General features: G+C 45.0%; 1 protein-coding gene across 2 annotated transcripts in view; it reads left to right on the top strand.

The window, feature by feature from the left end:
• Positions 1-14,661, top strand: part of TLL1 (tolloid like 1) — a 101,149-nt gene that overhangs the window by 66,465 nt on the left and 20,023 nt on the right. For both annotated transcript variants that reach the window (XM_063458198.1, XM_063458197.1), the window contains exons 13-16: positions 1,451-1,646; positions 2,179-2,304; positions 2,400-2,560; positions 7,980-8,160. In XM_063458198.1, coding sequence (XP_063314268.1) covers positions 1,451-1,646; positions 2,179-2,304; positions 2,400-2,560; positions 7,980-8,160 — 664 coding nt within the window. The remainder of the gene's footprint in view (positions 1-1,450; positions 1,647-2,178; positions 2,305-2,399; positions 2,561-7,979; positions 8,161-14,661) is intronic.

The following is a 14,661-nucleotide window of genomic DNA, read 5'->3' as shown; positions in this document are numbered from 1 at the left end:
TGGTTCTTGCTTTCAAATCTCTACATAATGCTGCTCCCACCTATCTATCCTCCCTTATACACAAGTATGTCCTGTCTAGGCCCTTACAATCTGCTGAAGACTTACGTCTATCTTCTGTCTGTACTCCCTCCTCTGATGCTCGCCTTCAAGATTTCTCGAGGGCTGCACCGTTCCTGTGGAACTCGCTTCCCTCCTCCGTTAGATGCTCACCCAGTCTCCACTACTTCAAAAAATCGTTAAAAACCCACTTCTTCATAAAAGCGTATCAATTAAACTGTTAATAGCTCCTAACTGATTCCTCTTCTGCAACTGTCACAAGTCTAATACAATCCTTACCTTTTGTGTCACTTTACCTCACTCCCTCTAGCATGTAAGCTCATTAAGCAGGGCCCTCAACCCCTCTGTTCCTGTGTGTCCAACTTGTCTAGTTACAACTACATATCTGTTCGTACACCCATTGTAAAGCGCTGCGGAATTTTATGGCGCTCTATAAATATCATAATAATAATTCTCAGTGAGGCTGAAGAGGTAACTGGATGCTGATTGCTTTAAAACAGATGGGAAAATAGAAAACTGTACAAAGTGTCTATATGATGGTAGCAGCATAAGTTTTGAAAACTGTACCTGTCTTTGAGGACTGCAAAAAAATAAGGGGGGGGGGAGGGGGGAGGGGCAGCATTCCAAGCATCATATGATGCTTGTAATGCTTTCCCCACCCCCCTTTATTTTTTCGCAGTCTTTACAGAAAGTGCATTTCAGCTTGGTTTGGATTTGGTATGACCCAGGTAAACTCTCTTCCGTCGCCATCAGAAGAAGCCAGATTTCTCTATAGAGTAAAGCACGGCTGATGCAGGACTGTGCTAATTGGCTGAGAATGCTTTGCTCACTCTCAACCAATGGCCATGGTCCTGTTTTGTTCTACAGAGCAATCCAACTTCCCCAGCTGGAGAAGACTGATGCGGGGATGGTGCCTGGCAGGGCAATTTTTTTTTGTCTTTTTTTTTTTTTCAGACTGTGCAATGGCACCAGGGAACTAAAGGCACCAGAACTACTATTATGGGTTATAGTGATTATTTGGTGCTTGAAGTAATGAGCGTTAAGAAAAATAAATGTTTACAAAAAGCTCCCAAACCATGCTTTCATTTAACACACAAGCATTTTAATACTGCTGTCGTAAGTGCAACTTTAGGTGGTGTGATGTATGTGCATTTATCGTGTTTGTGTATATGTTCGATAGCATTGTCAACATTTGGTACAAGAGAGGGAAAACAGAATAACAAAACCTAAAAGGTAGGGATACAGTGGAGGAAAAACTGGGTGAACAAATTACTTTTTAATTGTACTGAATATTTGTTATTAAGTGATGTTTAGCCAGTGGATCCTATTTTTTTTTTTTTTTTTTTTTTTTACCCAAATGGGAGAACTGTACTGACTATTAAACTATTTTCAGATTGAACGCCATGACAGCTGTGCTTATGATTATTTGGAAGTAAGGGATGGAAGCAGTGAGAATAGTCCACTCATTGGCCATTTTTGTGGCTATGACAAACCAGAAGACATCACATCTACCTCAAACACGCTGTGGATGAAGTTTGTTTCTGATGGAACAGTAAACAAAGCTGGGTTTGCTGCTGACTTTTTAAAGGGTAAGCCTTTTATATGCATTAATATTTGTGAATATTGAATGGAACAAACCAGTCATTTGTGGCACAAATTAATAATGAATCGAAGCATGAGGGCTATATTGCTTTGATTTGATTAAAACAATCTATTTTGAAGCCCTGCTTGTTCATAGAAGTAGAGATCTATTAAAATGTTGTACATGTAGTCCTTATTTATTCTTAACGTAACTTAAGTGGTATTTTCTCAATAATGTGAAAAATACATTGTAAAATAAAATTTAAGTGTTCATTTGAAGGCACATGTGTAGCAAGATACTGCTTTTTTCTGATTGTCAATTAATGGAAAGACCTGGGATTAAGGATTCTGTTAATTTTTTGTGACATCAGGACAATGTGCAATTCACTTTTAGATAATGTATCCTTCACATGACCTTGAATGGAATTTTCAAGCCTTCTGCAGAAGTGCTTCCTCACATTGTATTTTATCTGTAGCTATAACCTTGCTATTTTTTTCTTTAAAAAAAAAAAAAAAGTCAATTTATTCTTCTTTTTACAGAGGAGGATGAATGTGGCAAACCAGACAATGGCGGATGTGAGCAGCGCTGTGTTAACACTCTGGGAAGTTATAAGTGTTCCTGCGATCCTGGTTATGAGCTGGCACCTGACAAAAAAAGCTGTGAAGGTAGTAGCGCTTATCCCCACTTGTAAAATTGTATAAAATAAGATTTGAAAAATATCACTACTCTTCACCTAATGATTCTGTCTGCTTTGTTTTAGCTGCATGTGGTGGGCTGCTGACTAAACTTAATGGCACCATAACCACTCCAGCCTGGCCCAAAGAGTACCCACCCAACAAAAATTGTGTGTGGCAGGTAGTGGCTCCATCTCAGTACAGGATCTCCATGAAGTTTGAGTTCTTTGAATTGGAAGGCAATGAAGTAAGTAAACGACAAGCTGTCTTAACAGATTTATCAATGTAATAATTTTCTTTTAAACCTGTACAGAATAATGTAAAATACTGGCAATTTTTTTTTTCAAGAAGTCTTTTGTTACTAGAGAGAACTTTTTTCCTTTTTTTTTTTTTTTTGTGGAATTTATGTTCATATTTGCTCATCAAACGTAACCTTATTTGGGAGATTAATTTTCAACAGCAATCGCTGTCATCACTTATTTTAATGAAATAGACTCTCGTGTTTGTGTGAATTAAATTCAAATAAAATTGTCCAAAGTATGTGTAGTTTAATTTTTTCAGTGTATATTTGTTAATGCAACTCACTTTGATCAGTAGTTGAGTATTCAGGAAAAAGCACATAAATTATATTCTTTTTCCTTGAGTGACATCTTAACTACCGTATATACTAGAGTATAAGCCGAGTTTTTCAGCACATTTTTTGGCTGAAAAACCCCAACTCTGCTTATACTCGAGTCAGTGTCTGTATTATGGCAATTTACATTGCCATAATACAGACAGGGGGCTGTGGGGGCTGCAGAATGTTTACTTACCTCTCCTGCAGCTCCTGTCAGCTCCCTTCTCCTCCGCGCCGGTCCGTTCAGCACCTCGGTCAGCTCCCAGTGTAAGTCTCGCGAGAGCCGCAGGGTCATAGTGCGGCTCTCGCGAGACTTACACTGTGAGTTGACAGAGGAGCTGCACGGACCGGCGTGGAGGAGGAGGGAGCTGCAGGAGAGGTAAGTAAACTCTCAGCCAGCCCACCTCCTCCCCCCCACTGAACTACCAATGCCACTGGACCCCCAGGGAGTGAGAGCCCCCCTCCCTGCCATGTATCAAGCAGGGAGGGGGGATGGAAAAAGTAAATACATAATAATAATAATAATAATAATAATAAAATATTAAAAATAATTTAAAAAAATAACAATATAACAAAAAAATTCAAATAATAATTAATAAAATACATAATATAACAAAAAATGATTAAAATAATAATTAATAAAATAACAATCAAAATGCCCACCCCCCACCAACACATACACAAACACACACTGCATCACACACACTCACACTTCATTCATATACTCACACTTCATTCATATACACACACGCACGCACACACACACTGCACTCGCGCACACACACACTGCACTCGCGCGCACACACACTGCACTCGCGCGCACACACACTGCACTCGCGCGCACACACACTGCACTCGCGCGCACACACACTGCACTCGCGCGCACACACACACTGCACTCGCGCGCACACACACGCTGCACTCGCGCGCACACACACGCTGCACTCGCGCGCACACACACGCTGCACTCGCGCGCACACACACGCTGCACTCGCGCGCACACACACGCTGCACTCGCGCGCACACACACGCTGCACTCGCGCGCACACACACACTGCACTCGCGCGCACACACACACTGCACTCGCGCGCACACACACACTGCACTCGCGCGCACACACACACTGCACTCGCGCGCACACACACACTGCACTCGCGCGCACACACACACTGCACTCGCGCGCACACACACACTGCACTCGCGCGCACACACACTGCACTCGCGCGCACACACACTGCACTCGCGCGCGCACACACACTGCACTCGCGCGCGCACACACACTGCACTCGCGCGCGCACACACACTGCACTCGCGCGCGCACACACACTGCACTCGCGCGCGCACACACACTGCACTCGCGCGCGCACACACACTGCACTCGCGCGCGCACACACACTGCACTCGCGCGCGCACACACACTGCACTCGCGCGCGCACACACACTGCACTCGCGCGCGCACACACACTGCACTCGCGCGCGCACACACACTGCACTCGCGCGCGCACACACACTGCACTCGCGCGCGCACACACACTGCACTCGCGCGCGCACACACACTGCACTCGCGCGCGCACACACACTGCACTCGCGCGCGCACACACACTGCACTCGCGCGCGCACACACACTGCACTCGCGCGCGCACACACACTGCACTCGCGCGCGCACACACACTGCACTCGCGCGCGCACACACACTGCACTCGCGCGCGCACACACACTGCACTCGCGCGCGCACACACACTGCACTCGCGCGCGCACACACACTGCACTCGCGCGCGCACACACACTGCACTCGCGCGCGCACACACACTGCACTCGCGCGCGCACACACACTGCACTCGCGCGCGCACACACACTGCACTCGCGCGCGCACACACACTGCACTCGCGCGCGCACACACACTGCACTCGCGCGCACACACACTGCACTCGCGCGCGCACACACACTGCACTCGCGCGCGCACACACACTGCACTCGCGCGCGCACACACACTGCACTCGCGCGCGCACACACACTGCACTCGCGCGCGCACACACACTGCACTCGCGCGCGCACACACACTGCACTCGCGCGCGCACACACACTGCACTCGCGCGCGCACACACACTGCACTCGCGCGCGCACACACACTGCACTCGCGCGCGCACACACTGCACTCGCGCGCGCACACACTGCACTCGCGCGCGCACACACACTGCACTCGCGCGCGCACACACACTGCACTCGCGCGCGCACACACACTGCACTCGCGCGCGCACACACACACTGCACTCGCGCGCACACACACACACTGCACTCGCGCGCACACACACACACTGCACTCGCGCGCACACACACACACTGCACTCGCGCGCACACACACACACTGCACTCGCGCGCACACACACACACTGCACTCGCGCGCACACACACACTGCACTCGCGCGCACACACACACTGCACTCGCGCGCACACACACACTGCACTCGCGCGCACACACACACTGCACTCGCGCGCACACACACACTGCACTCGCGCGCACACACACTGCACTCGCGCGCACACACACTGCACTCGCGCGCACACACACTGCACTCGCGCGCACACACACACTGCACTCGCGCGCACACACACACTGCACTCGCGCGCACACACACACTGCACTCGCGCGCACACACACACTGCACTCGCGCGCACACACACACTGCACTCGCGCGCACACACACTGCACTCGCGCGCACACACACTGCACTCGCGCGCACACACACACTGCACTCGCGCGCACACACACACTGCACTCGCGCGCACACACACACTGCACTCGCGCGCACACACACACTGCACTCGCGCGCACACACACACTGCACTCGCGCGCACACACACACTGCACTCGCGCGCACACACACACTGCACTCGCGCGCACACACACACTGCACTCGCGCGCACACACACACTGCACTCGCGCGCACACACACACTGCACTCGCGCGCACACACACACTGCACTCGCGCGCACACACACACTGCACTCGCGCGCACACACACACTGCACTCGCGCGCACACACACACTGCACTCGCGCGCACACACACACTGCACTCGCGCGCACACACACACTGCACTCGCGCGCACACACACACTGCACTCGCGCGCACACACACACTGCACTCGCGCGCACACACACACTGCACTCGCGCGCACACACACACTGCACTCGCGCGCACACACACACTGCACTCGCGCGCACACACACACTGCACTCGCGCGCACACACACACTGCACTCGCGCGCACACACACACTGCACTCGCGCGCACACACACACTGCACTCGCGCGCACACACACACTGCACTCGCGCGCACACACACACTGCACTCGCGCGCACACACACACTGCACTCATTATATACACACAATAAATATTCAATGAATATAATTTTTTTTAGGATCTAATTTTATTTAGAAATTTACCAGTATTTCCCACCCTAGTCTTATACTCTAGTCCAGTGTTTCCCAGCCCAGTCCTCAAGGCACACCTACCAGTCCAGGATTTAAGGATTACCCAGTTTTGTCTAAGGTGTTTTTAGAAAAAAAAGAAAAAACGCCTTAGACAAAACTGGGTAATCCTTAAATCCTGGACTGGTAGGTGTGCATTGAGGACTGGGTTGGGAAACACTGCTCTAGTCAATAAGTTTTCCCAGTTTTTTTGGGTAAAATTAGGGGCCTCTGCTTATATTCGGGTTGGCTTATACTAGAGTAAATACGGTATATAAGTTTATATTTGGGATATTTTAATTCATTTGGCTGCCTTCTGATGCATTTATGTGGAAAGTTCTGAAATTAAAATTAACTACGAAGATACCAGACTAGGCATGGTAATCTACAAACTAGATCATGCATTCCCAGCTTGTTCAACAGTACAGTAACAGAAGACAAGTGTATTGACTGAAAATTCGTACACAATGGGTTTCTGAAAAATCCTGGCACAAAGTTGCAGAATATTGTTAGGATTTAAATCCGGAATTGACAGGTCCTCTACATACTAATGTGCTATAGTGTATCTGTATCTTCAGCACAGGCACAACTATTCATTTTTTTTTCTCCTCTTCAAATTATGAATGTAAAACATACAGGTGGTCCTCATTCAGTGACCTACCTGTTTTACGATGGCTCGCACTTATGACCAGACGCAAGTGCGAGCCGTCGTGGGGATTCCCTGCACTGATGCGCTTGTCTATGTTTGGGGAAACTTCCCCGAACATAGACGAACGCACCAGAGCAGGGAATCCCTTAACTCCTCACTTATCTACCAATTCATTCTACGTCAAGGTCATAGGAACAGAACCCGGTTGGTAAGTTAGGAGTGTCTGTTTTTTTTTTTTAAAACATTAAAACATTAGATGACTGTTTACAGAAAGTGTTTAGGAAGGCTGTGCTAGTCACATGCAGGGAGGTGTGATTAGAGCTGCATAAACATTGTATAAACCTAGACATGAAATTATCAACTGCTAATGCAGTATATATGCCAATGAGAAAACAAAAACCATATCGATCTTGATAATACAGTCTTGCAATACGTTTTTTTTAATTGGCTTTAACATAACTTGGGGTTAGGCCTCAAATCGCTAGATCATTTGGAGAAAACTGAACAATGAATTGTAAAAACAGGTCATTTTGTATTACATGCTTGTGTCGAAGAAAATATACCCAAAATCTGTAGACCAGTTGTAGTGATTGACTCTGAACAAATATGTGGATTGTTCTGTAATCTTCAATCTTAACTCAATATAAACTAAAGGCTTGTCTTTGTTCTGTAATCTTAAATCACTACAACTTGTCTACAGATTTGGGGTATATTTTCTTCAACCCAAGCATTTAATACAAAACTGCCTGTTTCTCATATAGAACCCTTAAAAGATATTGTATGTGTTATGAAGCCTACATCCTATACAATCAATCAAGGAAAACCTGTAGCCTATAAGAGACTTGTTCCAACAGTTTAGAGTAAAACATTTCTATCATTACTTACATTGTTTATGAAGTGTTTAATCCCATGTTCTCTTTAACTTTCCAGGTTTGCAAATACGACTTTGTTGAAGTTCGTAGCGGACTTTCATCTGATTCAAAATTACATGGAAAATATTGTGGAACAGAAGTGCCTGAAGTTATTACTTCCCAATATAACAATATGAGAATCGAATTTAGGTCGGACAACACTGTATCAAAGAAGGGCTTTCGGGCACACTTCTTCTCAGGTATTGTCTTCATGTTGATAAAATATATAAAAATGTGTGCTGTGTTCTATCCATATAAACACTAATTTATCTATCTTCTCAGACACTAGATAGTTTAACGCTACTTTACTCAGACACCAGACTTTTCCTCCTCTGACAGAAACCCTACCTAGGGCCTTGATCAGGAAACACCATAGCCTACCTGATGCACATAAATTTTTTAATGATCCCTAAAATCATCAAAATAATTTTTTTTTTTTGTCTGAGCCTAGTACAAAAAATGGTGTATCCCCAACCCCCCTTACCTCACGTCAAAATATCCAGCAGGATCTGGCCTGCGTGAGCAGTGTGTAATTCCTGCATTACTCCTACAGATATTCAAATGTGCCACCAGGTGCTTTAACTGTAGTCTACTACCTGTATACGCTTGTGGTATGGGTACATTTGCACCACTTTTCAGAGTTCCCAAAGACCATTCATGCACAAAGGACATACCATATATACTCGCGTATAAGTCGACCCAAATATAAGCCGAGGCACCTAATTTTAGCACAAAAAACTTATTGACTCGATTATAAGCCTAGGGTGGGAAATGCAGCAGCTACTGGCAAATTTCTAAATAAAATTAGATCCCAATAAAATGACATTCATTGAATACTTACAGTGTGTGTAAATAATGAATGCAGTGTGTGTTTGTGTAGTGTGTGTATATAATGAATGCAAAATGTTTGTGTGAATGCAGTGTGTGTGTGTATATAATGAATACAGAGTGTGTTTGTGTGAATGCAGTGTGTGTGTATATAATGAATACAGAATGTGTTTGTGTGAATGCAGTGTGTGTGTGTTTATAATGAATGCAGAATGTGTTTGTGTGAATGCAGTGTGTGTGTATATAATCCGGAGTGTGTGCATTATATACACACACTCATACAAACACACACTCTGCATTATATACACACACACTGTGTGTGTGTGTGTGTGTGTGTATATGTATTTATATATATATATATATATATATATATATAATGCAGAGTGTGTGTGTGTGTAATCTGGGTGGGGGGAGGGCATTTTTATTTGAATATATATATTTTTATATTTTTATTTTATTTTAATATTTATTTGTTTCATTTAATTTTTTTGTCGCCCCCCCCTCCCTGCTTGTTACCTGGCCAGGGAGGTGGGGGAGGGGGGGAGGGGGAGGGCGAGGGCGCGTGCCACACTTTCTCATTCCCTGGTGGTCCAGTGGCATGGGCTGTGCAGGGGGGGCCAGGAGCAAGCTGTTACCTTTGTAGCCGCTCCGTTCAGCTCGGTGTAAGTTTTGCAGTCTGCGTGCCGCGCTGAGCGTTTCCACGGTAACCCGTGGCAATGCTCTGATGGCTGCGGGTCTCGCGAGACTTGCACTGTGATCTGAACAGGGGAGCTGACCGGAGCTGGTAAGTAACAGCTTGCTCCGGCCTCCAGGACCTCCGGGCTTGTAATGGCAATGTAAGTTGACATAATACAGACAGTGACTCGAGTATAAGCCGAGGGGCTTTTTTCAGCACAAAAAATGTGCCGAAAAACTCTGCTTATACTAGAGTATATACGGCAAGTCTTTCTTCCCTCTGACACCACTTCTTGTAGAGGAGTCTGCATACACACGTCACCCAAATGACCAGAAATAAAGAGCTTGTATGTTTTTGTTGTTTTTTATATCCTTGTTCGTTGAACTTTAAACACACTTATGAGGCTTCTGCAGCCTCTAGCAGGAAATACAAAATTCTAAATTAAACACACTGGAATAAAGGAAGATTAAACATTTACATTTCTCTTTACATGAGGTGTTTATGAAGCATTTGCCTTGGACAGTGGCGTACACATGACCCATGGGGCCCCGGTGCGAAAATTGATCCGTGGGCCCCCCCCCCTTGCGCTTACTCTGCGCGGGCCGGGGCAGCAGCACATGGCGGCGAGCACCTGGTCGCAGGGGTTGCAGGGCTGCGATCGCGGTATGTACGCCAGTGCATGCAGATGCACACACACTTAAAGGACCACTACAGACACCCAGATCACATCAGCTCAATGAAGTGGTCTGGGTGTCAGGTCCCTCTAGTTTTAACCCTGCAGCTGAAAGCATAGCAGTTTCAGAGAAACTGTTATGTTTCACTGAGGGTTAATCTAGCATCTAGTGGCTGTCTCACTGACAGCCGCTAGAGGCACTTCCGCCATTTTAAGACACTGAATGTCCATAGGAAAGCATTGAGTAATGCTTTCCTATGGGCGGTTTGAATGCGTGCGCGGCTCTTGCCGTGCATGCGCATTCGGAGCTGAGAGGCGGAGGGATCCCCAGCGCCATGGGAGTCCGGCGCTGGAGAAAGGTAAGTGCTGAAGACACACACACTCTCACGAACAAATGCATACACACTAGCTAACAGACACACACATTTACTGACAGAGACACACTCAGCGGCAGACATACATACACACTCACTTACAAAACATACACTCTCACTGACAAACACACACTCACTAACAGACTCACTAACACACACACACAAACACACTCAGTAACAGACACACACAGTAACACTCACTGACACTCACTAGCAGACACACACACTCTAACACACACACCAACACTAACACACACACACACACACACACACACACACACTCACTAACACTCACTCACACACACACACTCACTAACACTCACTCACACTAACACTCACACACACACTCACTAACACTCACTAACACTCACTCACTCACTCACTCACACACACTCTCACTCACTCACTCACTCACTCACTCTCTCACACACACACACACACACACACACTAACACTCACACACACTTATACAAGTTTTTTTTTAAAATGTAATCCCCCCAGCCTCCCTACCTTTTGGAGTGCTGAGGGGATTCCCTGGGGTCCAGTGGTGCTGCTGGGTTCCTGGGGGGCGGTCACCCGGCGGGCAGTCAGGCTGGCCGGTGCGCGAGGGAGCACTCTCCCCTGAGTGCTTCCTCTTCAGCTCCCTCGCGCGCCGCGTAGGGATGCCGGCGCCGGAAGATGACGTAATCTTCCGGCTCCGGTATCAGTGCGGTGCGCGAGGGAGCTGAAGAGGAAGAACTCAGGGGAGAGTGCTCCCTCGCGCACCGGCCAGCCTGACTGCCCGCCGGGTGTAAGCAGGGCCAGCCTCGGGGGGCCCGGAGGTGGCCGGCTTCAGGGCCCCCCAGGAGAAGAGGCTGGCCCAGAGCGTACATACAGGGTCGCAGGGCGGCCGGGCCCCCTGGTGGGCCGGGCCCGGTCGCAGCCGCGACCCCTGCAACCCTGGTATGTACGCCACTGGCCTTGGACTTGCATATCCTTTCTAAACAAAGTTAACTCCTAAATGGCAGTTAATTGAGCCATGAGACTGCAGGGGATTGATCTATACAACATAACTGTTTTATTACACTATAGTTTTTTTTGGTGCCTTAAGTAGCCCTTTATCATTATTGATAGAAAATGGGTATTCACACATTAAATGGACACTTTATATAGTTTTCCTGGCACTGCAGGTCCCCTCTCCCTCCCTCCCCACACCCCATGTTGCTGAAGGGGTGAAAACCCCTTCAGTGATTTACCTGAGACCACCGCCGATGTCCCTCGGCGGTGGTTTAGGGTCCGCCCATGCTCCTCTCCCGCCGACATCAGCCAGCGGGGGAGACCTAATACGTATGCGCAGCAATGCAGCACACGCGCATTAGGCCTCCCATAGGAAAGCATTCATTGCTTTTCTATGGTGATTATAGCGACGCTGGAGGTCCTCACATAGCGTTAGGATGTCCAGCGACGCTATAGCACAGAAAACCTGTGCTATAGACCAGGAAGTGCCCTCTAGTGGCTGTCTAGTAGACAGCCACTAGAGGAGGAGTTAACCTTGCAAGATTAATTATTGCAGTTTATAAAAAAAAAAACTGCAATAATTACACTTGCAGGGTTAAGGGTAGTGGGAGTTGGCACCCAGAGCACTCCAATGGGCAGAAGTGGTCTGGGTGTCTGGAGTGTCCCTTTTAAAGGATACTTTAGTCTTATCATTGCCATTTTTGTGTGTGTGTGTGCGTTTTCTGACCAGTAGCACTCCAGTTCAAGTTCATTATATTTCTCAAGATACTTGATGAGCTGAATGGCTGGCTAAGTCTCTAGGGAAGGGTAGACTGCAAGAACTGCAGTGCTAAAGGTAAGACATTGCTATTTGAGGTTACTACTAAACAGTTTAGTTCTGTCAGACAATGTCCTACCTGGTTGGGGCACAGTGCTTTCAGTCCCTGACTTGTTAAGACTGCAGTAGAAAGTTGTCAGCAGGGGAGAAATGCATGGAGTTAGGTGAGAGATGTCAGATCCTGCCAACTCCACCCTCTACTTTTAGGAGCCTTTAACAGTAGGCAGGCCTGTCATTAGGGAAGCTTATTTACTGCCTGTAAATGATACTTTGGGAAGAACAGGGGGGGCTGTCAGGCAGCTAATGAAAGTGATTCACACAATGTCTCATAGCATTTCATCTGATGTATTGGGTAAACAACCATAAATATGGGTATGCTTAATTTGTATTTTTCTTTACTCTTTAGTACTAATAAATAAAAGAACCGAACACATATATAAACTTACACATTTGAGATGTCTGTCTGAATAAACAAAAAAGTAAAAAATATAGTTTTATTTACAAGGTGTTTTTTTATTTATTTTTATTGCAAAATAAATTGGTGGGAAGATGTCCATATAGATGAGGCAGCTTCCCACTAGTTTTTGTTGCAGTACTTTTCCCTCTGAGATAAACTACATAAGCGTGCATGTTTCCATTTTGCTGATGTAATGACTGGATTCTTGATACTGTATCATCTGTAGTTCATGACTGGAATTTAGAACCGGTGTTCTAATTTTGTAATGGATGAAACTAGAAAATATTTGTGAAAGAGCCCACCTTGCATCTTCAACTGATTTTTTTTTTTTTTTCTTTTTTTTTTTTTTTTTTATAAACCTGTAGATTTATTTTATTTTTTATTTTTTTTGCATTAACGTAAGGTATTCTGGTAAAAATCATTTATACCATTTGATATGTGGCAAAAAGGTAAACTTGTACAGAAGTTGTGCTTCTTTATATACACATTAATACTACAGTATCCAAACTGTTAAATCAATTTACGGTGTTCCTAAGTGACACCTAATCAGACGTAGATGTACCCTTTATGCCAGAATTAACCAGTCCATTTTCATCAAGGTTGATCAATAAAATCTGAGGTTATTTAAACCTACCAACAAATGCATTGTGAGTCCACGTTCTTTAGAGATTCCTTTTTATGGCAGCTGTGTAATCTGGCTATGATGGTTATTTCGCTGAAAGACATAAAATATTCCTAGTTTAAAATACTGGCCAGTAATATTCCAACCCACCGTTTTTTCTCTATGCAGACTGGAATTACAGAACAGAAACAGAACATAACCTGTATTTTAGGTGAGAGGTGCTGCTTAAGATTTTCTAATAACCAGAGGCACTTCCACGATCATATAAGAAATTGCATAAATAACTGGTGTCCCAGCATATTCATTCCAAAGCAATCTGTGGTGGTTTTATCTTGCCAGTCTTGTACAGCTCTTTTTAAGTGCTCAAAACAAAAGTACAACAAAATGATACTCTGTACTAAATATGTACACATACCAGATCTAGTTTCCATTAAGAAATCTAGATAATGTAGTGTAGATTGTGTTCAGGTTTAAAATGTATGCAAGTCCGTTTTGTTTTGTTTTTGGTTTTTGTTGTCTTGTATTTAGGATTGTAATTAAAGCTTTTATTTGGTTAGTTACATTTACATTTTAACAATAGGTTTCACCTTCCATTTGAATTTAAACCTTTAACCCCTTAAGGACACATGACATGTCTGACACGTCATGATTCCCTTTTATTCCAGAAGTTTGGTCCTTAAGGGGTTAAATATTGGACATTAAGAATGTGATGCTTTTACATTTTTATTTTTGAAATGTTTAAATTTATTCTATGAGCGGTTTTAGACACTATCTTCCAGATGTGAAATAAGTAACAAAGGTAAAGCTTGTGTATCTTGCTATAGTTTTTTTTTTTTATTTAATTTTATTATGCTTTTGCAATTAATTATAAACAAAAAAGCAAAAAAAAAACAAAAAAAAACATTTAACTGAATCAGTGTTAGCATTTTATGTCTGCGTTAGGAGGTTTACAAGGACTTCTTTAAGCTAAACTAATATGGTACTTAATATAGATAAACCTAAACACATGAAGCAGTCTTTAACAAAGTAAACACCATTGTTTTATGATATACAATTTTGCTAGGTGACTGAGCTTCTGTGTATCTGTACAATGCATGTAACGTGGCAAATATATAGAATTGTAAAAAAATTGTTGCAAATAATTTATTTGTATTTTTTTTATATAAATCTTCCCACCCTTCAATAAGGTAGAGAATGTGACCTAACTAATGACTTGTCAAAGAATCACAAGTTGAAATAAAAATGGATTTAAAATTGC

The sequence above is a fragment of the Pelobates fuscus genome, chromosome 6 (genome assembly GCF_036172605.1).
Source record: "Pelobates fuscus isolate aPelFus1 chromosome 6, aPelFus1.pri, whole genome shotgun sequence".
Lineage (NCBI taxonomy): Eukaryota > Metazoa > Chordata > Amphibia > Anura > Pelobatidae > Pelobates > Pelobates fuscus.
Note: the sequence above shows the minus strand (reverse complement) of the source record. Positions and strands in the feature narration are given on the sequence as shown.